The sequence below is a fragment of the Heteronotia binoei genome, chromosome 1 (genome assembly GCF_032191835.1).
Source record: "Heteronotia binoei isolate CCM8104 ecotype False Entrance Well chromosome 1, APGP_CSIRO_Hbin_v1, whole genome shotgun sequence".
Classification (NCBI taxonomy): domain Eukaryota; kingdom Metazoa; phylum Chordata; class Lepidosauria; order Squamata; family Gekkonidae; genus Heteronotia; species Heteronotia binoei.
This window is the reverse complement of record NC_083223.1, coordinates 197,042,652-197,064,949: the sequence shown is the minus strand read 5'-3', so window position 1 is coordinate 197,064,949 and position 22,298 is coordinate 197,042,652. Positions and strand designations below refer to the sequence as shown.

At 41.6% G+C, this 22,298-nt stretch overlaps 1 protein-coding gene across 2 annotated transcripts; it reads right to left on the bottom strand.

Annotated features, from left to right (window-relative positions):
- Nucleotides 1-475: 475 nt before the first annotated feature.
- Nucleotides 476-20,006, bottom strand: LOC132576827 (toll-like receptor 5). 2 transcript variants are annotated; one of them, XM_060246092.1, is made up of 2 exons: nt 19,795-20,006; nt 476-3,658 (listed from the first exon to the last, which is right to left on the bottom strand). In XM_060246092.1, exon 2 carries the CDS (start codon nt 3,644-3,646, stop codon nt 1,070-1,072), a length of 2,577 nt encoding a protein of 858 aa, XP_060102075.1. In that variant the 5' UTR covers nt 3,647-3,658; nt 19,795-20,006; the 3' UTR covers nt 476-1,069. The 2 variants fall into 2 exon arrangements, with proteins under 2 accessions (XP_060102075.1, XP_060102076.1); XM_060246093.1 differs by lacking the exon at nt 19,795-20,006 and adding an exon at nt 19,435-19,593.
- Nucleotides 20,007-22,298: the final 2,292 nt, after the last annotated feature.

The following is a 22,298-nucleotide window of genomic DNA, read 5'->3' as shown; positions in this document are numbered from 1 at the left end:
ATCCCATGACCTTTGGAATAAACTTTCCTGGGGCTGAGGGCACCTTCTGGTGATGGACCACATGATTCAATTCATTATTTATCTACATACATAACTGTTTCACAAGATCACATGTTCAAAATTGACACTTCTAAGGTAAAAAACTCAACCTGGCTTTGTGAAATGAGTTTCCATGATTCCTGCTATCAATACCAGTTATAGCGTTAGCCAGTTTGGAGGGGAGGAGACTGATACACATGAAACAGTGACCAGCACAATTGTCACAGTAGTAGCTTCCTTGGTATTTTTAACAATTTAGTTGGTCCTAATATATTTTTTTAAAAATAATAATTTTATGTAATAGTCTTCAAGGCTAACCAAAACAATTGTGCTACCTATGATAGGTTTTTTTTAAAAATAATGTATATTAAGAAGATGATAACGGCAAGCAGAGGAAACCAACAGTGCTGAACATTTAAAAGGGCACACTGAAACATGGGATAAACTTTCCAATGTAATCTAGGCTAGACAAAGCCTATACCATTTGTAACAAATCTACAGAAGTAATGAAATTGCTTTTCAACTAAGACATCCAATGATTATTCATCTTTAAAACAAGAGCTTATATTAATCAGACCCATGAAAAGGCAGTAGCCATGTTAATTAAACAAATCACAAGGTTCCTCTTATATCGCACACAGACTTCTGGATGGCTGAAACCAATTTCATCAAGCAAGAGCTGGACATGTAGCTTTGCACTTGGTGGTGAAAAAGAAGGACTAAAGATCACAGAAGTGTGCACATAGCCATTTCAATGCAGGATTTGCCTTGCTCATATCGGTTGCAGTGAGAATGGAGAGAAACTACCCCCCTACCACAAGTGCAGCTTTAACAGTATTAATGCACATGGTTCCCACAACCCCAGGAATCATCTTTCCATGGTAAGAAAGTGCTGGCTAATATGAACTTGGAGGAGGGAAATAGCAAAAAATTGCATCAGCTGACAGATCACTGGATCCAACCCAATGTGTCTGAAGAACTGGCATTTTCTTTGGAGAAGAATACAAAGTTAAACCAGTCAACTGTCCAATTAAAAACCAGTTATAGTTTGCAGTTCTAGCATCCTGGATTTCTTAACTGTCTTCTCTTTTAATATTTGATGTGAGAGAGTGTTTAAAAACCACTCCACATCTTGGTCATCTGCAGGCCACCTCAAGTAGTGACCCCTTTGCATATAGACTCTAATTGGCTGGTATTTCAGTAGCTGATACTGAGAAAGTGATCCCGCTACCACCATAATGAGGACGTCTTTCAGATCACAAAAATATTGACTCTGAGCAAAATTAAAGGCTTCTACACACCAGCCATCTTTGAGGAACTGCTTTGTCACAACACAGATAGTCTTTTTACTATTCCAAATGGCATCACGAATGTTGTCTATATGATCCTCCCCTGGTAGGAAATCTCTGTGTTCAAAACAGAGAGTAAATCTGTTTTTGTCAGAGTACTGGATATCAAGGTGCTGTATCAAAGATTTTTGGACCCACTCAAAGTCTGTGCTGCAGTAACATAAGTAGGCATCGTATCTATGTACCTTTCCATCCAACTGTGGCTGGGGATTCTTTAAGAATGCTCTTGTCACAATCTTATACCACATAAAACAAGTCCCTCTAAAGCGCGTAAAGATCACCCCCACCCCCAAGAGCACTGTCACAGTAACACAGGTAAAGATAAAGAGCGCAAACTGTAGCTTCTCCAGCATCTTGTCTTCATCACAGTCATCTACAGAAAGTGCATAAAGAGAAACACCAGCTAGAACAGGGGGTCCAAAACAAAACATTTCATTTTGTGATCCAGCTATAGAGACATTGGTTTGGTTTAGCCACACAATCAAACTGCTTAAAGGGCAGTCACAGTAATATCTGTTAAAGGTGAGATTCAAATAGTCAAGAGTGGTAAAGAGGTCAGGATTAGGGTAAAGCAGCTGGTTTGATGATAAGTCAAGACTCCTCAAGGTCTTAGGGAAGGTGCCATGTGAAATGTAAGTCAACAGGTTAGATGACAAGTTAAGTCTCTCCAGTGATACTAGGCCACTAAAGATGTCCTCTGGAAGGAAACTAAGGTAGTTATTATTGAGATGGAGGACTTGAAGCTTGGAAAGTGCTTTGAAGACATCCAAACATAACTTGCTCTCCCATACAAGCCTTAACATATTGTTGCCCAGATCCAAGTAGATTAATTTATTGTTTTCAGGTATAGTATTATTATATTTAAAGCAATTAGATAACCGATTATATCTTAAAACTGCATACTGCAAATCTGAATATTGGAGAAGTTTGTAGAGGTAACCCAGATTTTCCAATCTATTTTCACTCAAGTCAAGGAAGATAACATCTATAGCATTTATTTCAGACCCCATCCGGTTGCTGCTTAGCAGAGCGTACAAGAGATTTGGTGGGAGTGAGTCTATTTGTTTTAGGGCATTATCTCGGAGATCCAGTGTCTGAAGTTTTAGCAAATCTTTGAATGGGCCTTGAAAAATCACCCCAATATGATTATTTTTCAAATCTATATAAATTATGTTATCAAGTCCTTCAAAAACATTATCCAGGAGTTCACCTAGTAGATTATAAGACAGGTTTAGATATTTCAGGCTCCTGAGACCAAAAAATGCTGATTTTTTAATCTGGTTTACTTTATTATTGTTAAGATCAAGCCACTCCAGAGCAGGAAGATACTGGAACACATAGGACTTAAGTGAAAAAATAAAGCCATTCGAAATATCAAGTAAGCGAAGGCCTCTTGTAGCAAGACTAGCAAACGTATCACTGTCTGGATCCTTGAGGTTACCAAAGCCATATGAAGCTCCCATTGTGTGATGAGAGAGCTTCAAAAACTGAACTGGCACTCCCTGAATAGCCTTCAAGAATTGCTGTGTTATAGCTACATCCCAGCCATTGCTACTGATGTCCAATGTTTCAATGCTAATATTCTTGAAAGGATTCCCACAGATTGGCCAGTCTACTGGTTTTCGGCTATACAGTCTATTAGAATCAAGTTTTAACAGTGTAAAATCTTTTCCTTGAAAGCTATCAAGATCTCCTTCACATATGGTTTCAATATGGTTTAATTTAAAGTCCAGAATCTTCAAAGATGTCATGTTGTAAAATAAAGGGTGAGGATGAAGTCGAGTGATGCCATTGAGAGAAAGATCCAGATATTCCAAAGAGACCAAATCTTGAAAGTAATATCCTTCCAGAATGGACTCTGTCAATTTATTATAATACAGCCTAAGTGTACTCAAGTTCAACAGGCCCACAAAAGCATCTGGGTCCAGATGAATCTCCCAATTGCCACCTAAGTCCAGTAACTGAAGGTTTGGCAAGTTTTTAAAAGCCTCTTTTCCTATGGTTACAGGAGAAACTGACTGGGATCCAAGGAACAAGTTCTGCAATTTTTCCAACAATGGGAAAGAGTTGACATTTACTTCTGTGATGCAATTGAAGTTTAAGGAGAATGTTACAACATCTTCAGGCACAGATGGAACTTGAGTGAGGTTGCACATGTCATAGTATGCAATGCTTCTTTCCACTGAACACCTGGGAATTGCAAGTATCTCTCGGCATACAAGCAACATGCCAGTGAGAAATATCAGGTGATGCAGCATTGTGGTTTTGTCCTGGAGAAAAGGGAAAAAATGGTTAGAAATGGCTGTCACAAACTCCATACTTTATCCCCACTGGAAAGTTCAAGTGCAAAGTATGTTAGAGCGGGTGTTTTGACCTCTGCTTTTCCCAGTTCCGCCTTTCATTGGTTAAGCAATAACAGAGATAATCAAAACTGAACTTCATGATTTGCCATCAGTCTGGAAATTCTCTTAATCAGGATTTTCCAAGCAGAAGGATAAACTACAGGCAAAATAGGCAATAAAGCCATTTTTAAAAAATGAAAAGTGGACTTTTATTGTGAGTGGAGACTGAGTGAGCCAAAGTCCTCCCTACATGGTGCCTTCTCCTGCAGTTACAGATGATGGGTCAAGCAGGTTCTCTGAACCCCCAAATTTCATTTTTAAAAAGTGTCTAGTTCCCTCCCTTGCAGATACGCCTATTTCCTTATATCTCCACAAGATAAGACACTAGAGATTTACGTTTTTAAATGAAAGCTGGGAATTTAAATAATGTAGTTGGTCTATCATTACAACAGTGTGTGCATATTTTAGTGCTGTTGCTTTAAAAAAATGAAACTACTTTTCATCGAAGCAGGAGGGAGGAGAGAGAGTAGTTGGACAATAACTACAATCCAGTCATCAAAAAGTGTGTCTGGAGAGGGGTGGGAGTGGGTGGTACAAAGAAAGCTGACAGAAACATTACACATGAGGGGAAAGGCTATTTAAAATTGGCCTCCAAAAAAACTCAGAGAAAGAGTGGTATATTTGCATCAGGGCTTTTATTTTTCTTTGTACCACCTTTTATTGCTTTTACCTATTTCACTATCACACTAAAAATTTTACAACCCACTTGTTTGTTCTTGAGCACTTACAATAAACTTATTGTTATACTGCCTGGGTCCACATGTCTTTTCCGTCACAAATAAAAGGGACTTGCTGAGAAGGAAGGGCCCTCCCAGACAGCCCAGTACCAGAGTGAAGGCAGCCTGTAGAGGTCCTCCCTTGTCTCCTGCCTGTGACAAGGCCCTACAGCCCCATAAACTGAACCAAGGGAGCAATGACTCAGGAAAGCTCATACCCCGCCACAAATTTTGTTAGTCTTTAAGGTGTTACTGGATTCTTTTTCTTTTCTACTGTTACAGATGAACTAACACGTCTTGATCAAATAAATCCAGTTTACTTTAACATACGCTTTTTAAATAAACCTAAATTTCCCTTTTTTATGTAACAACCAGTGTCTAAAGTCCATTTCTTTCCAGATGGTAGTGAGCAATTGTTAAAACAGAGGAGAGAACTTTGCTTTGTAAGTGGAAAAGTGAAACTAGGTGAAATCAAATCAAACAACAAAGCAGTGTAGTTTTATGGGAACCTTTACCCTACTGTGAGACAAGAACAGAAACTACAGATGGAACAAAATTGAAAGAAACTGGGGCACTGAAAGAGGAGCAAAATGCATACATCCAATAAAATTTAGAGGATACTGGAAGAAAATGAACATGGTGACTTACAAGGAAATACTCTTGAAACACTTAACATTGAATGGAAATTGAAGGGGAAAGTATTCTAGATATCAAGACTCCAGCACCAATACTTTCAAAGCCAGTATTAAGTGTCTGTACACTGCCACAGTGGATAACAGTTGGAAACTATTTTGAATATTACAGTGCCAATGCCAAACATAACCCAGGCAGTTTCCTTAATGACCACCCCCCAGAGGCACTGAAGAAAAGGGGTTGAAAAGCACTAAGCATTGCGTAAGAATGTGATTTAACAGCAGCAATATGCCATTTTTTTAAAGGAACAAGAGGATTTAGAGTAGAGATGAACAGGGGGCAACTGGATTCCCTTCCTCCACTTATTTATTTATTTATAAATTTGGCTTATAGACTACCCTCCCCTGTGAAACAAGGTTTAGGGTAGTGTACAACAGTTGTACAAGTACATCCAGATCAAATTAAAAACAGTAAACAATATAACAGTATCAGATGGCCCTAAAATGAATTCGTTTTATCATGACCCCATGGGGGAGAGAAAAAAGGGAGCCAGGCAAGATGGAAACCACTGTGTCCTCAAGCACAGGTCTTGTGGAACATCATTCAGGAAGCTTTCTTCTTCAGATCACTCCTCATACCAAAAATCACCAGCATTGATTGTGTAGGCCTGCTGTGGGATGCTGAAGAGAGTTTGGCTATCTGGCTGGTGTACCAGATGCCTAGCACACCAGCAGATACCCTGTCACACCTACAGGAGGCAGTATCAGGATTGGCTTTGGAGTTTCTCAGGCTTTCAGTTCCAGGGGACTTCAACATCCATGCCGATGAGGCCACCTCCTCACAGGCTTCAGATCTAGTGTCATCCATAGCAACACTGTGACCCTCTCAATTTGTATCAGGCCCTATGTGTCAAGCATCGGTATTTTGAATAATCAAGCTATTGTTTAAATCAAAGACTTGCTTTACCGATAATCCAATACTTGCCCAAGGAACGATACCTTGGAAGTGATACAGTAAATTACATAGCATGGCATTTTAAAGGCTACTTCAAAGACAAAGTTCAGATAGCTTCAAAGCATAACATACAGATGTTAATTGCATAGACGGTTCAAAGCATACTATCAACTAGCCATTTGGAAACTACAACATCTCTTGCAGATATGTATGGGAACTTGGGGGAGGTACTTCTACTTTACAGTATGGAGATTACTTGCATATCCTGCATCCTTGAGAGTCCACAGGTGGGGGAAGCTTTGAAGAGAAATCTTTATTCAGAAAAGGGGAATAGTTAAGGGGGGGGGGAAAGAAGTATGAACAGGGCTTGCAAAACTACCCTCTTCCAACAAACTTATAGGGAACTCTGAATGTGACATCTAGCCATCTGGATAGACATCCCACTGAATGTAGCACCTTTAATTTACTATGGTTTTATAATTTTTATGTAACTTTTAAATTGTATTTTAACTGTATCTTTTATGAATTGTATATAACTGATCATGGTATATACCATGTCCTGTTAGCCGCCCTGAGCCTGCTCCGGCGGGGAGGGCGGGATATAAATAAAACTTCTTCTTCTTCTTCTTCTTATTATTATTATTATTATTATTACCAAATACATACTAAATCAATACTAGAAATATCACACTTGACACTATGCACTAAGTAGACCATACCTTGGATTTGATCTTTAGGGTGGGGATAAATGTGGCTCTAGATGCTATTGATGCAATGCTATGGTTTGACCACTTTGCTCTGAAGACCTGACTAAGCATCCCAACCCTTCCCTGCTTAGGCAGCAAACTGATTTATGCTTGTCAGCAGAGACTGATGGATCCAAGTGGTTTCCAGAATGCTCTGCAGGATCTGATTGGATGTGCTGATAAAGGACTGGTATAACTGTCTCCCTGAAGCCATTGACAAAATCACTCCCTGATGCCCTCTTCACTCCCTCACCAAACTAACTCCGTGATATATTTTAGAGCTATGAAGAATGAAATGGGTGCTGACCCAGTTAGAGAGAGTGTGGAGGTAAACTCGTGATGAAGCTACAAGAACATGTTTATGAAATCTGTTGAGATGGCAGTGAAGGTCATAAAGAAGGAATGACACATTCAACTCTAACATTCTCGCCACAGGTGCAGTATGTTCTAGACAATTCTTGAAAGCCAAGTAGAAGACATACCTATCTGGCAAAATGGAAAAGGTTCTCTGAATTTGTGAGTAACAAAGGACGTGATCCTGAATCTATTCCCTTACAGTTTGTGTTTTCTTATTTAGTATTGTAAGAGTGTTCGGGTCTTAGTTTTTTTTTATTAAAAGTGCAGCAATTTCAGCTTTCCATAACCAAGTAAATGGAAGCTCCCTGTTTTCCCATAGACTGTCAAAGCAGTTTCTAAAAGGCCTCCTTCATCTTCATCCTCCAGTTAAACCAACAGTGGCACTCTGGAGTCTCTCACTAGTCCTGTCCCAGTTGATAGAGAAAACATTTGAACCTCTGGCTGCAACACCACCCCATCTCTTATCATGGAAGACAGCCTTCCTTGTGGCCATAACATCTGCAAAATGGTTGAGTGATCCTGTTGCATTTTGCTCTGATCCTCCGTACACTGCATTCCACATGGATAAAGTTGTTATGCGTCCAGATCCATCGTTTCTTCCGAAAGTTGTTTCTGTTTTTCATCTGTCACAACCAACAGTTCTTCCAACATTCTTCCCAAACCCAGTTGATGAAGCCCAATGTTTGTTGTATACCCTAGATGTACGTAGAGCCCTTTTATTCTATCTTGATTGTACTAAAGTTTTCAGGAAAGACACAGCTTTATTTGTTATTTATGGTGAACCCCACAAAGGATACAAGGTTTCATCTCAACCCTTGGCCAAATGGATTGTATCAACCATCTCACTCCGCTACAAGCTGGCCAAGCAGCGTTTGCCTACTCACCTGCATGCTCACTCTACCAGGGCTGTGTCTATGTCAATTGCTTTCATGGGTGGCTCATCTGTTGAAGACATCTGTGCAGCTGCCACCTGATCTTCTAAGACTACCTTTGTTTCACACTATGCTCTGGACATAAGAGCTCGACGAGATGCATCATTTGGGCAATCGGTTCTACATTCCATTTTTGCTTAACTTCGTTAAGAACATAAGAGAAGCCATGGTAGATCAGGCCAATGGCCCATCCAGTCCAACACTCTGTGTCACACGGTGGCAAAAAATGTTATATATACACACACACTGTGGCTAATAGCCACTGATGGACCTCTGCTCCATATTTTTATCTAACCCCCTCTTGAAGGTGGCTATGCTTGTGGCTGCCACCAGCTCCTGTGGCAGTGAATTCCACAGGTTAATCACCCTTTGGGTGAAGAAGTACTTCCTTTTATCCGTTTTAACCTGTCTGCTCAGCAATTTCATGGAATGCCCACGAGTTCTTGTACTGTGAGAAAGGGAGAAAAGTATTTCTTTCTCTACTTTCTCCATCCCATGCATTATCTTGTAAACCTCTATCATGTCACCCCGCAGTCGACGTTTCTCCAAGCTAAAGAGTCCCAAGCGTTTCAACCTTTCTTCATAGGGAAAGTGTTCCAGTCCTTTAATCATTCTAGTTGCCCTTTTCTGGACTTTCTCCAAGGCTATAATATCCTTTTTGAGGTGCGGCGACCAGAACTGCACACAGTACTCCAAATGAGACCGCACCATCGGTTTATACAGGGGCATTATGATAATTTGTTTTCAATTCCCTTCCTAATAATTCCCAGCATGGTGTTGGCCTTTTTTTTATTGCAAACGCACACTGTCTTGACATTTTCAGTGAGTTATCTACCATGACCCCAAGATCTCTCTCATGGTCAGTCTCTGCCAGTTCACACCCCATCAACTTGTATTTGAAGTTGGGATTCTTGGCCCCAATGTGCATTACTTTGCACTTGGCCACATTGAATCGCATCTGCCACGTTGACGCCCACTCACCCAGCCTCAACAGATCCCTTTGGAGTTCCTCACAATCCTCTCTGGTTCACACCACCCTGAACAATTTAGTGTCATCCGCAAATTTGGCCACTTTACTGCTCACTCCCAACTCTAAATCATTTATGAACAAGTTAAAGAGCATGGGACCCAGTACCGAGCTCTGCAGCACCCCACTGCTTACCGTCCTCCACTGCAAAGACTGCCCATTTATACTCACTCTCTGCTTCCTATTACTCAGCCAGTTTTTGATCCACAAGAGGACCTGTCCTTTTACTCCATGACTCTCGAGCTTTCTAAGGAGCCTTTGATGAGGAACTTTATAAAAAGCTTTCTGGAAGTCAAGGTAAACAACATCTATCGGATCTCCTTTGTCCACATGTTTGTTCACCCCCTCATCAAAACGTAGCAGGTTAGTGAGGCAAGATCTTCCCCTACAGAACCCATGCTGAGTCTTCCTCAATAACCCGTATAATAATAATAACTCAATAACTTATACATGAGCAGTTAGCCATGGAATAATTGACTGAATCCATCAATTGTTATTGCTGTTATTTAGGAAGGAAGGAAGGAAGGAAGGAAGGAAGGAAGGAAGGAAGGAAGGAAGGAAGGAAGGAAGGAAGGAAGGGAGGGAGGGAGGGAGGGAAAAGACTTACTGACAGAGGGGGGGGGAGTGGGAAATAAAGATTCCCTCTAGCCAGTGCCTTTTCCCCTTTATTACCCCACACCTCTGTCCCATGTGCCTTCTCCCTTCTCCATTCACCCCTCTGCCTGTCTCTCAGCCCTCCCTCCACCCCATTGCTGCATCCCTCTCCCCCTCGGCCTTTGCCCCACCCCCGGGCCAGCCCTCCTCCTGCTATCCTTCCGCTTCGCTCCGGCTGGGCGCAGCTGCTGGGGATATCAGGGCTGCTGCTGCTTCAGCTACTTGGGCCTGGGTGTCACTAATTCTGCTCCCCCCGCCATTGCAGAGACCATCGGGGCTGACTGCAGCTCTCATCAGGCACTGCCAAGCCCAGCCAGGGAGGCTGCACCAGGAGGACGTGTTGGGCAGGACTGCCCCCACTGCTGCTCCTTGCTGCTGCATTGGGGCCCCACTGGGCTTGCCGCCAACTGTGAGGAATGGGGATGGTGTGCACCCAATGGGACCCCAACACAGCAACAAGGAGCAGCAGCAGGGGTGGTCCCACCCTACACATCCTCCCGGCGCAGCCTCTCTGGCCAGGCTCAGCAGCGCCTGATGAGAGTTGCAGCCAGCCCCGATGGTCTTTGTGATAGCATGGGGGAGAGGAGCAACACCCAGACCCGAGTGACTGAAGCAGCAGAAGCCCCAACGTCCCCAACAGCCTGTGCCCGGCCAGAGCGAAGCGGAAGGATAGCAGGAGGAGGGCCGGTCTGGGGTGGAGCAAAAGCCGAGGGGGAGAGGGAGAGGGATGTAGCAATGGGATGGAGGGAGGGCATGGGCAGTGTGGCTTTCTCTATGGGAGGCATCCATGGCCCGGTATAGATGCGGCCATGGCCCGGTACTGGGTCGGGACCCGGTAAATGGGAAACGCTGGCTTAGAAGATACACTTGAGCTGGCAATGCCTGCTGATATCTCAGAGGCCAGAAGATGGCATTCAGTACTTAGGTGAAGGGATTGTCTAAAGCAGGGGTGTCAAACTCATTTGTTATGAGGGTCGAATCTGACATAAATGAGACCTTGTTGGGCCAGGCCATGTCAGGCTGGGCCGTGTGTGCTCCTATTTAAGATCAGATAGCAGAGAAACTTTATAAAGGACACTCAAACACAATTAAAGATTTTTTTCTTTTAAACATAAACTAAAACATGCTTAAAACATTAGCACTAACAGAAGCAATTGACATTCAAAAGGGTACAAGACAAGGTTTCCCATTGTTACCATTTCGTTTTATTTTATGTTTAGAGAGACTGAATAACCAGATAAGAGAAGATACAAGTATCAAGGGAGCAGTGGTAAAAGGTGAACAATACAAATTGAGAGCTTTCGCAGATGACCTGGTTTTTATATTAGAACAACCAATAGACTCAATTGACTGTCTTATAAACAAAATCACTCAATTTGGTTGCAGGCAGGACTGGAGATTAACTACCATAAAACAAAATTTCTGACAAAGAATATGAAGATAGAACAAACTCAATCTATTCAACAAAAATCAGGGTTTTTGTATGAGAAAAGAATCAAATGTCTAGATGTACTTATCTCAAACAAATGCAGTAGTTTAAAAATAGACAATTATGATAAATTACTCTAAGAAATTAAAAAAGACTTGGAAAAATGGCATGATCTGAATCTATCCTTAATGGGAAGGATAGCCTCAATAAAGATGAATATCCTGCCAAGACTATTATTTCTATTTCAAACTATCCCAGTACTTTTAAATAGTGGGTTTTTTCAAGATTTGAATAAGATGGTCTCTAAATATATTTGGCAAGGCAAAAAAACAAGAATTAAACTAAAGATACTGCAAGATTCTAAACTGAGAGCAAGTATGGGTCTTCCAGATTGGCAATTGTATTATAAAGCTTCTGTGCTCTTGTGAATAAGAGACTGGATACTATTGAATTATAAGAGACAATTGCTGTTAGAGGGACATGATCTTAATTTGGGCTGGCATGCGTACCTATGGTATCAAAGACTTGAAGGACATTCCTATTTTAAAAATCATTGGTTCCAGAAATCTTTTTATTACACATGGTCAGGATTAAAAACGAGAATTTACCAGAAAATTCCAAGATGGGTATCCCTAGTGTAAGCATTCACCCATCCAAATCTTTTAAAACCTAATCAGAGTTATAGATACAATGACTTGTTGGTAAAAGATAATCAACTGAAAACCAGAGAAGAGTTAGAAAGCATGGACATTAAAATGAGTTGGTGGTTGAGAATGCAAGTTGAATCTAGGTATGCCAAAGACAAGACGACAGGCTTTAATACAGAACAATACCCATTTGATAAAATCTTTCTAGGCCCTTAAGAAAAGCTAATCTTCAAATTATATGCATACCTACTATAGATGAAGATGCAAGATGAGGTAGTAAAAGATTGTATGGTCCAATGGGCGAAAAACTTTGGTCATAATATTATGTTAGAAGAATGGGAGAGATTGTGGAAATTCAATATTAAATTAACCAGATCAGTAACCTTTAAAGAAAATTTGTATAAGATGTTTTACAGATGGTACATGACTCCACAGAAGTTGTGTAAGATGTATACTAATATGTCTAACAAATGTTGGAAATGTGCTAAACAGGTGGGTTCTTTTTATCATATGTGGTGGACATGTGAGATGGTGAAGGACTATTGGAAAATGGTCCACGAATTATTACAGAAGATCATGAAGACACAGATTCAATTCAAACCAGAACTATTTTTATTGAATATATTTCCTGAGGACTATTCCAAAGAGATGAGACATTTGTTGGCGCATATCAACACAGCAGCCAGGATTTTGTTGGCACAGAGAAGGAAACTTCAGGGAACTCCCACAAGAATGGACTTGGTGGGAAAAATTCTGGAAACAGTGGAGTTGGTCTACTTATCCCAGCTGTTGGCTGGGAAATCTAAGGAAGATGCAAGAAAATGTTGGTTGAAATTCTATACTTGGAGGACTTCCAGGGTTGGAAAATGGCGAGCTGAGTTGCTTTCCCTAACGAGGACAGGCTGGCACTTCTGTTCAGGGTAGAAAAAGGCAAATTAATGCCTTCTGCCTACATTTCTCAGCTAGAGAATTGTCCAAGATATGCACAGATACTTTGAGGAGACTTACCTTAGCTGAAAGGGAGTCCCGGGGGGGGGGGGGCTCCTTTGAGGCTTTGAGGGATCGCCAGAGAGAAGTTGCATATTCATCGTCTGCAGAAGTTTCCAGAGTCATCAATTTGGAATAAGCTCGACAGGATCCAAACCTTCTTTTACAATTTTAAACATCTAATCTACAAAGGACTGGTGTTGATTTGGATAAACTACGGAAAAAAGGTACTGATTGCTATCTCTTCATTCTGGGACTAATTAAAGTTAAACAAAACAAAAGTAAAAGGTGGGAGTTGGAAATACTGAAAGCCTGAAAGGCAAAGAAGATAAGGGGCTAAATTTACAAGTTACTTTTAAAATGGTCTACGGAAGATGAAGTAGTGAAATCTCAAATGATTAAGTGGGCAATTAATGTAAATAAAGAAATACAGATGGAATATTTGTGGAAGAACTCTATGAAACTCTCAACATGTCAGAGTATTAAAGAAAATTGTTTTAAGATGATGTACAGATAGAACTTTAATCTGCGGTTTAAACAATTTTATTAATGGTAAGCAAGAAAAAATACCAGAGAAATGGGATTAGATTGTAAAAGTTATGACATGGAATGAAATGGACAAGTTAACAAGAACCTTAAGAGACTATGATTTAGAAATATTTAAGATGGAGTGGGAAAAGTTCAGAAGATACATAAAAAAAGACTGGAAAATAAAAGGACATTGGACAATTTTTGATAATGACTAAGTATAAGAGGGAGGAGGATATTAATTTTGGTTCTTATTAATTAAGGGTACCTTTAATATTAAGATTTTAAGTATACAACACCAGCGGGGGTCAAGTAACGGGGGGAGGGGTGGGGAGAAAGTAATATATGGGTTAGATAAAAAAAGTAATTATTAATGATGTAAGAAATTGAAATTTATTACCATATGTTACTAATAAAATTGTTTGAAACAGAAATTCTATACTTGGTTAGCTACTCAAGACTCTTAAGATTCTCTGGTAATAACTTATATCTCCTTTTTCCTGTATTTTATACTATAAGATTGCTTTTGTTGGAAATGTCAAATTGAACAGGTATTTTAACAAGAAGATTTACAATACAAAATTTCAAAATGTTGATGATGTAAACCTAAAAGATAATATGTGACAACTTATGTATTTTAGAAAGTATAGTTGATGCAGATTTGTATTTCATGAAAGTACTTTATATGCAGACTAAGACTGATGTATACTTTAATTTCTTATTCCCCCTTACCTTCAACTTCTAGAAAATTAATAAAATCCTTTAAAACCAAAACATTAGCACTCATTGGTCTTAAAGGTGCTTTCTTTGTATTTCTCTGATGGGATCCAGGGAACTGGGCAGAGAAAGCTCTGGCTCTTTCCTTCCTTTTGCAGGGGACCAGGAGGGGGAGAAGCCTCATTTAATAGAGAGGCTTGACTGAGTAGCTCTGCTGTGTGATTGAGAGAGCCTGGCAAAGCAATCTCTGCCTCTCCCCCCTTCCTCCCCAAGGGAGGAGCCTCAGACAATGGAGAAAACAGGGGTTTTGCTCTGTAGCTCCTGTGCAATTGAGCAAGCCTTGCAAAGCAAGCTGTGATGCAGAAGGAAGCAAGAGAGAGGGAGAAGGAATCAGATGACAGCCAGCTGCTTAGGGGCCTGATAGGAGCCCTCCGGGGGGCTCATTTGGCCTCCAGGCCACATGTATGACATCCCAGTCTAAAGCTTGGCCCTTCACATCCCTAGTGCCAAAAGCAGAATTATGTAAACTAATTTATACAAATACTTCTGTACTGGTTGCAGAACTGAGCTTTCTTTAATTCAGAATTTAATTACACAGATGCAGAAATTCATTTTTCTCTCCAAGTACACACAGTCCAGATCAAATCATATACCATTAATTGGGCTGAATTCAACACACACAACAATGTAATTCACAAAGCACCTTATTTTAAAAGGTGAAAGTTCTCTGGAAATCTGCCTCAAATTTTGAAAATTACAAGGATCAGCATTAACCCATTCTGAACCACAAATGAGTTCTGGGTGGGGAAGGTAGCACTTTCAAAGATACCTTTTCTGAATAAGTTAAAGGGATATACAATTTGTTTTGTTGCTGTTTCTAAGATACAGACTGTTCATGAAAACTGCTTTTTATGTATAAACACGTTTAACAATACTAGGAAGTTCCTTGTTAAGTGCACCATATGGCAACACCCAAAAGAAACAAAGTTGTACTTCCCCCCTCCCAATTACAAGGATGTTACCTCTCAGTAGTATGTTGAAAAACCAGTTAAGACCACTCTCCATTTTAATTAAACATGAATGGAATCCAGGGTTTTCCTTTATGTTTTAAAGTAAATAGACCTCCCAACAGCTGCCCTTTTCTAAATACCACCTTAAACTTTCATGTGTTTAATGAATTTAGCCTTAAGACAGCCAATTAGGCCACTTTAAACATCAAACAATGTGTGGTGATACAAGATTAAGCAATGATTGTCCTCAAGAACTACTGCAATATAGAAGAAAAGATGGGTCTGCAGCCAATCCTATTTTTAAAAATCATGTTTTTGAAGTTTTCAATTTCTTTTTTATTTCATACTAAAATTCGACTACTTTATTTCAGCTCAGTTCAGTGTGTTTACCTTATTTTCACTATTTCTGATTTTGTTGGGCAGGTTCTCCTTTTAAAATTTAATTCCTTTGTCCACCTAATGCTGTAGCACAAAGGTAACATAACTACTAACTATTGGAAGCAGGAATCAAGTGATTTTGTATTTCTTTTGCTTTTGTCATTACATACAACTGGACACACGTTCTTCCTTCTATCAAGTATTTTTCTTATTGCCCACAAGAAAACTGACATTATGGTGAAGGTAGGAAACAGTAACTACATCATACAATCACGTGAACCTTCAAATGAAGTCAAAAGACTCAGATACAGAAGTTGATGTTTCTACAAACCTACAAGAATTCCAGGTTTGATGGGGGGGGGGGGGGGCGGGATCTGACAATTTTAAAAAAATCATGTCTGACTGAAGCCTCATATTTATCCAGGTATGGCCCCCTGGTATGTATCCAGGTATGGCCTCACATTTATCCAGGTATGGTATTGTAAAATGAATGTGCATGGGCTCTTTATTACAAAGAGATGTAAGCACTTTCATGGAGGATGTATGTGAGTTCTCTGCAACTTGTAAAATAGGTGGGGTGGACACATTGTGATGCACCCAAGATTCAAGATGTTGTCTCAGGTCTTAGTCTGACACACTAATCACTACACTGTGCCAGCTCACATGGAAGCAAACTTCCATCCTTAAATTGAGGCATCTGGCAGACACTGGGGAGTTTTGATATTGTGTTATGATAAATATTACTGAAATGCAATGTGTAGCTTGACATGACTAATTCCATTTTGAGCATTTGCTACTAAACCTGAAACAGAGGCCTTGCATATCAAAGTAGAGGCAGAAATGTTACTAACCCCTGCTGTGAATTCCACTTCATAGTACTAACAAAAGCAACAATCCTTTGAAGATAGCATGCCTCAAGGAGAGCCAGCAAGGCTCCTCCATGAGAAAGGGAACCACAAGAGATAAGGGGAAGAGAAGGTGTTACATGTATCCTAGAAGTGTGAGAATGTAGTATTGTTTAGAAATCCTTTGATGTACACTGTTTAAAGCATTGCTTTTCCCACCAACTGGCATCAGTTCCAATGCTCCTTTGTCCAGAACCTTGAGATATCAAATAAACGTCTTAACATTGTAACAAATGGAAGTCCGTTTACTTTGAGCCTCCATTGTCTGACAGCATCTCCTTTCCCAGTCCTGCACAGACCTGTCAAATCCCTACTTGAGAGAGGGATAAGAGGGTCTGACACTGACCGTCAATTACTCGACATGCCATACCTGCACAGTTGAAACAGCTGCTACCACCATAGGACAATGACTGGAAAAGAAGAGAGGGGATTTACTCTTTTGCTTTGGTTTCAGTTTCCAAAGACAGGAGAGTTTGCTCCCTGCATGGCCACATGGAAAGCCAAGTAGCCCAGAGTTAAGTCTGTGTCCATAGCCAAGCTGAGGGAATGAGCTCCATGTTTTGCTAATTCGTCAGCTGTGTGGTCTGGATCCCTATCAACCCCTAGGCTTGGACCCTGTGACAACCTTACTTCTCTCCAGCCAGTGCAAAGGCTTTAATTCCCTATGGCACTCACTTCCTCTCCTCCTAGCACTTCCACATCCACAACATCAACATTTTTCAAGGAACCCTCACACAAACAGAAATGCAGCAGATGTGAGCATAACAGAGGAAAGCCTCCACCCACAACAGCCAGAGACAACTGCAACAAAAATGGTCATATGATCCAGTTTGAGAGCCAAGTTTTGTGTAGTGGTTAAGTGGTTCTCCTTTGGGAGAACCAGGTTTCATAGAACAGAATAACAGAATCACAGAGTTGGAAGGGACCTCCAGGGTCATCTAGTTCAACCCCCTGCACAATGCAGGAAATTCACAACCTCCCCCCCCCAATTCACAGGATCTGCAATGCTGTCAGGTTTGATTCCCCACTTCTCCACATGCAGCTACTAGTGTGATCTTGGGTCAGCCACAGTTCTCACAATGCTGTTCTCTAAAGCAGCTCTTGAAAGAGTTCTCTCAGCCCCACCTACCTCACAGAGTGTCTGTTGTGAGGAGAGAAAGGAAAGAAGCCACTCTGAGACTATTTAAGACTATCACAACTTGTAAAATGGATCCACAAAGTTACTAGCTCTTAAAATGTTAATAGTCCACCTGTGTATACACAATAATATGATGTGGCAGTTTATTGACCTAAATGAGCTCCATGGGAAAAGAACCAACTTCCTTCAACATATAAACATTTTCAAAACAGAAAAGCCATGATGGATCAGACCAAAGGTCAATGTAGTCTAGCACCCTGCTTTCCCTTGTGGCCAACCAAATTGTACTTGGATGTTTACAAGTAGAGATATGAAGGCCTAGGGGAGAGGAAAGATTGGGGGAGTTTCATTTTTTCCAAAGTCAGAAATTTGCTGGGAAATTTGGGAGAGCACTGGGGTGAGGAGAGTCTTATACTTTATATATATACTATATTTTCAAGGTTTTTTGTTTAGATAATTTTGGCAAAATGATGTATTTTAATTATATTATTAAATAGTTCCATGTTTTCAATATAAGCACAACGTATAAGCAAGCAGAACTCCAGCTATCCTCTCCCTCAGAATCTGGTAGTTCCCTTTACACATCCTAGTCAACAGACATTCTCCACAAATGTATTTATTTACATTACTTATAGTCCATCTTTCTCACTTGGATTCAAAACAGATTACACAAAAGGAGTCAATACAATCCACAGGATGGGATCTCCAATAAACATTGCAATAGGATTAAGACTGTAGAACCTACTAGACGTCTCTAAAAACAGAACTGAAGCAAAACATAACTATTAACATGACACATACAACGATGTCAACAGTACATAGTTTAGGATCCTAGTTTAGCAAGCTACACACACAATACAATAAATCATAGTCCTTAATAATTTATCCAAATAACCTGGTGAATCATTAGTACAGTGCAGTCCTATTGCCTGCATAGAAAAGCCCTTTTGAATAATTCTGTCTTGCACAGTTTGTGGAAAGCCAGGAGAGTGGAAGCCTTCCTGACCTCCTTGGGGAGGCCATTCCACAAGGTGGGGCCACAATGAAGAAGACATGTGTACATGCAGCTTTGTCTGGTTCCCTGATAAAGGTCTATGAACTAGTGGCCAAGCCATCACCATATTAATGGCAGTGAATCCAATAATTATGTGGTATATAAATAAATATTTATTTTTGGCTGTCATGGATCATCTGCCTATCAATTTCATTCATTGATCCCAAGTACTTTAAGCCTTAACTTGTACAGAGGGTGCTCCAAGCCCTTGACAATTTTTTTCTGCACCTCTCTTCTACAATAACCTTCCTCCCTCCAAATGAGGTGACTAGAAATGTGCATAATATTCTGAATGCCAGCACAGATCTACATAAGGGTGCATGAGATTTTATTTTCAATGCCGTGCATAATAATTCGGTAGTGCAGAATGTGCCTTTTTGCACTACCACTCCAGACTGAATTGATGTTTTCATCAATTATACACACAACTGCAAGATCTTTTTTCTGGTTAGTCACCTTTCAGCATATAATCAGGTAATTTCCTTCATGCCTGGTCAACTGCAGCAGGTCGTGATTTGTCACGGTCAGCCAAGGTAGGCAGACAGAATGAAAACTTAAAAGATGAGAATACCACGTGCTCTTGCATTATTCATTCTGCTCTTACCGATTAACCTAACTTGTTCGTCATAAGGAAAACTTGTAATTTTTTCAAAGATGGCAGGAAACCATGTTAGCCCATAGAATGCTCAGCTGCGAACACGACAGGATGCCCTACAAAGGTAGCTCATAGCCACGCGCCTCGCACCCATCCTGCGCCTCAGCCTGCTAGACCGTGACCCCGATTTGACCCAAAACACACACCTCTTCCCCCACCCCGGGCAAGGTTACTGACCAGCTCCGAGCAGGAGTAAGCGCCTTCCGGCTAGGTGTGCTAGGGCCCATCCACGCCTACATTTCCATCCTAGCACATGCAGTCGCGGAACAATCACACTTCCCGGAGGCGCCGTGTGTTTCGTCCCAGTCCAGGCAGAAGTCTCCACCCCTCTCTTCCTTCCCTGCGCCTTTCCCTGGGGCGAAAATCGCGGCGGAAGAAAAACGGCCTTTAGGGGACCTAAAAACCAAACCGGGCCCTGCCCTTCAGAATCCTCCCACCCTTCAGGGAGGCGAGCGTCTAAAAAGCTGCACGTTTGTCGTGGAGAGAAGCGAAAAGTCCCTCCGAAAAGCTCCTGTGGGGGGAGAGAGTCTCTTTTACCTTAGTTCCGCGGTAGTTTAGTCAGACGATCGGAACTGCCCCAACTCCCCGCTCCCCATTACCCAAATCTACAGCAGTAGTCCTGACCAGGACGCTGAGCCTGAGAAGAAAGGCGAGCTACTCGTTACAGAAGCAAAGGAGGACCTTGGACTACTCTCGTTAAACAGCGACCACTTGAGCGACGTTCTCAGATAAAGGTGTTCGGTGAATGCGCTGTTTCCTTTTGGCGGCAGCTGGTAATCCAGGCGTCAGGCTCTTAGATTTACACAATCCACAATCATAGGTAGGGTTGCCAAAATGCAGGCATGATTTCCAGACTACTGAGATAGTGTAAGGAGAATACAAGGGAAATTGAGCTGCCTCCCCACAAATCCTTGAGGATTAGGGTTGCCAATCCCCAGGTGGGGGCAGGGGATCCCGAAATGTCTGTTGGGAACTCTGTTATTCCCTATGGAGATTTATTCCCATAGAAAATCATGGAGAATTGATCCGCGGGTATCTGGGGCTCTGGGGGGGGGCTGTTTTTGGGGGTAGAGGCACCATACTTTCAGTATTGTATCTATTGCCTCTCCCCAAAATAACCCCCAAGTTTCAAAAAGTTTAGACCAGGGGGTCCAATTCTATGAGCCCCAAAAGAAGGTGCCCTTATCCTTCATTATTTCCTATGGAAGGAAGGAATTGAAAAGATGTGCCGTCCCTTTAAATGTGATGGCCAGAACTCCCTTTGGAGTTCAATTATGCTTGTCACAGCCTTGATCTTGGTTCCACCCCTAATGTCTCCTGGCTCCACCCCCAAAGTCCCCAGATATTTCTTGAATTGGACTTGGCAACCCTATTGAGGATTCCACATGATGCAATGCAACTATGCCCGGTACAGCCTGACAGCCAGAAACACACACTTTTCCTAGGGAGGGGTTCCTGGGGAAAGGGTGCCAGATAAAGGCCCTTTGGCTGATGAGTGGGAAAGAGACAGAAGCAGGAAGAGATTTATGGGTTCTTTCAGGAAAGGGAAAACTAGTGTGGGAGGGGAAATGAGATGGCCCTCCTGCAAGTCTTTCTGGGTGCCCTGCTTGTCTATTTACTTGAGAACCATTATTAATCTTTACACATTGGGAACAGACAGTGTACCAACCAGTAACCTGGATGTTCATGAAATGGGGAAAGGTGAAAGTTTACTTGGAAAAAGTCAACTTGTAGGAAAAGATATATCCACAAAAGGGATTACATGTATAGTTCACTAAATATAATTCATGACAGAACCTTTTTGACAAAAAATGCTTAAGTGTAAAACCTGTATTACTGAGATATGACTGAAAGGACAAAAAACACTGCAAAACATACAAGGAGAATATTATGCTGAGTAAGTAGGCTGATACATCCTTATGTGTCTACCTTAATTACCCTGCCCTGTCTGCAATGGAGCCATCTGCCCCCTACCCCCGCCACCCCACTTGAGGGCCAGAACGGCCTCTTCTTGCAGGCACCCTCTAGCCCAACGTAAGCCCAACATGGAGCTTAACTTTCAGTCCTGGGCGTTGAAAGTGCCCCGTTGTATCTGCTTGCTGGGGGGTCAGAGATTTCTTCCAGCCCCTAAGCAAGCAGAAGCAACAGAGAACTTAACTTTCAGTCCTGGGCATGGAAAGTGCTCCCTTGTTCTGCTTGCTGAGGGGTCAGAGATTTCTTCTGTCCCCTAAGCAAGCAGAAGCAACAGTGTATGACAACGGCAGAAGGATGCAGCCGAGGAGCTGGAGGCTGGTTAGGGGCCCCAAGCCAGGGGGCCCTGCTTAGCAGTCAGGGGGCTGTGCTCCCACAGACCCCCTCATAGCTACGGGCATGCCCTTAGAAGCATTATGAAGGTAAGACTAGGCAGGTCTCTTTCATAACTACTTAGATATGCAGTAATAGGCAGAACACCAAGATAAAAAATAACAGGAAGGAAAGAAGAAATATTAATCCATCTTCACATCTACCTCCGTCTCAGAATGGGATGGGAGGCTCATGAGCCTTAAATGACATGCTGAAATTTCCAGCCATTAATAACAGTGGCACTGAAAGGCTATTTCAGATTATAGGCCCCTATTTTGTCTCTTTGCTTGGGTTCAGTTTTCATGCTGAGTTAAGCTGCTTAAACCACCAGTTGCCAAAGATTGTTCAGGAGACACAGAGTTCAAGGCACCTGACACAATGCCAGGACTGGATCTGCATGTTTTTTGAGGGGGGGGGGCAAAATTAAAAAATGGTGCCCCCTTTTGGGCCATTCTATCTTATGGTCCCATAGAATACAATGGACTCCATACCCAATTTGGCACCCCCCTCCTTCAGCGCCCGGGGCAAGCACTCCCCTCTGGTCCCCCCCCCCCTAGATCTGCCCTGCACAATGCATCTTTGGCATCTGAGCCACTTGTGGGAAGGGCGAGATATAAATTCTAAATAAATAAATAAATTACTGTATTCAGTACTAGTCTTAAATGTTGCCTGAGTACAGAGATCTGCTTGTTACTTCT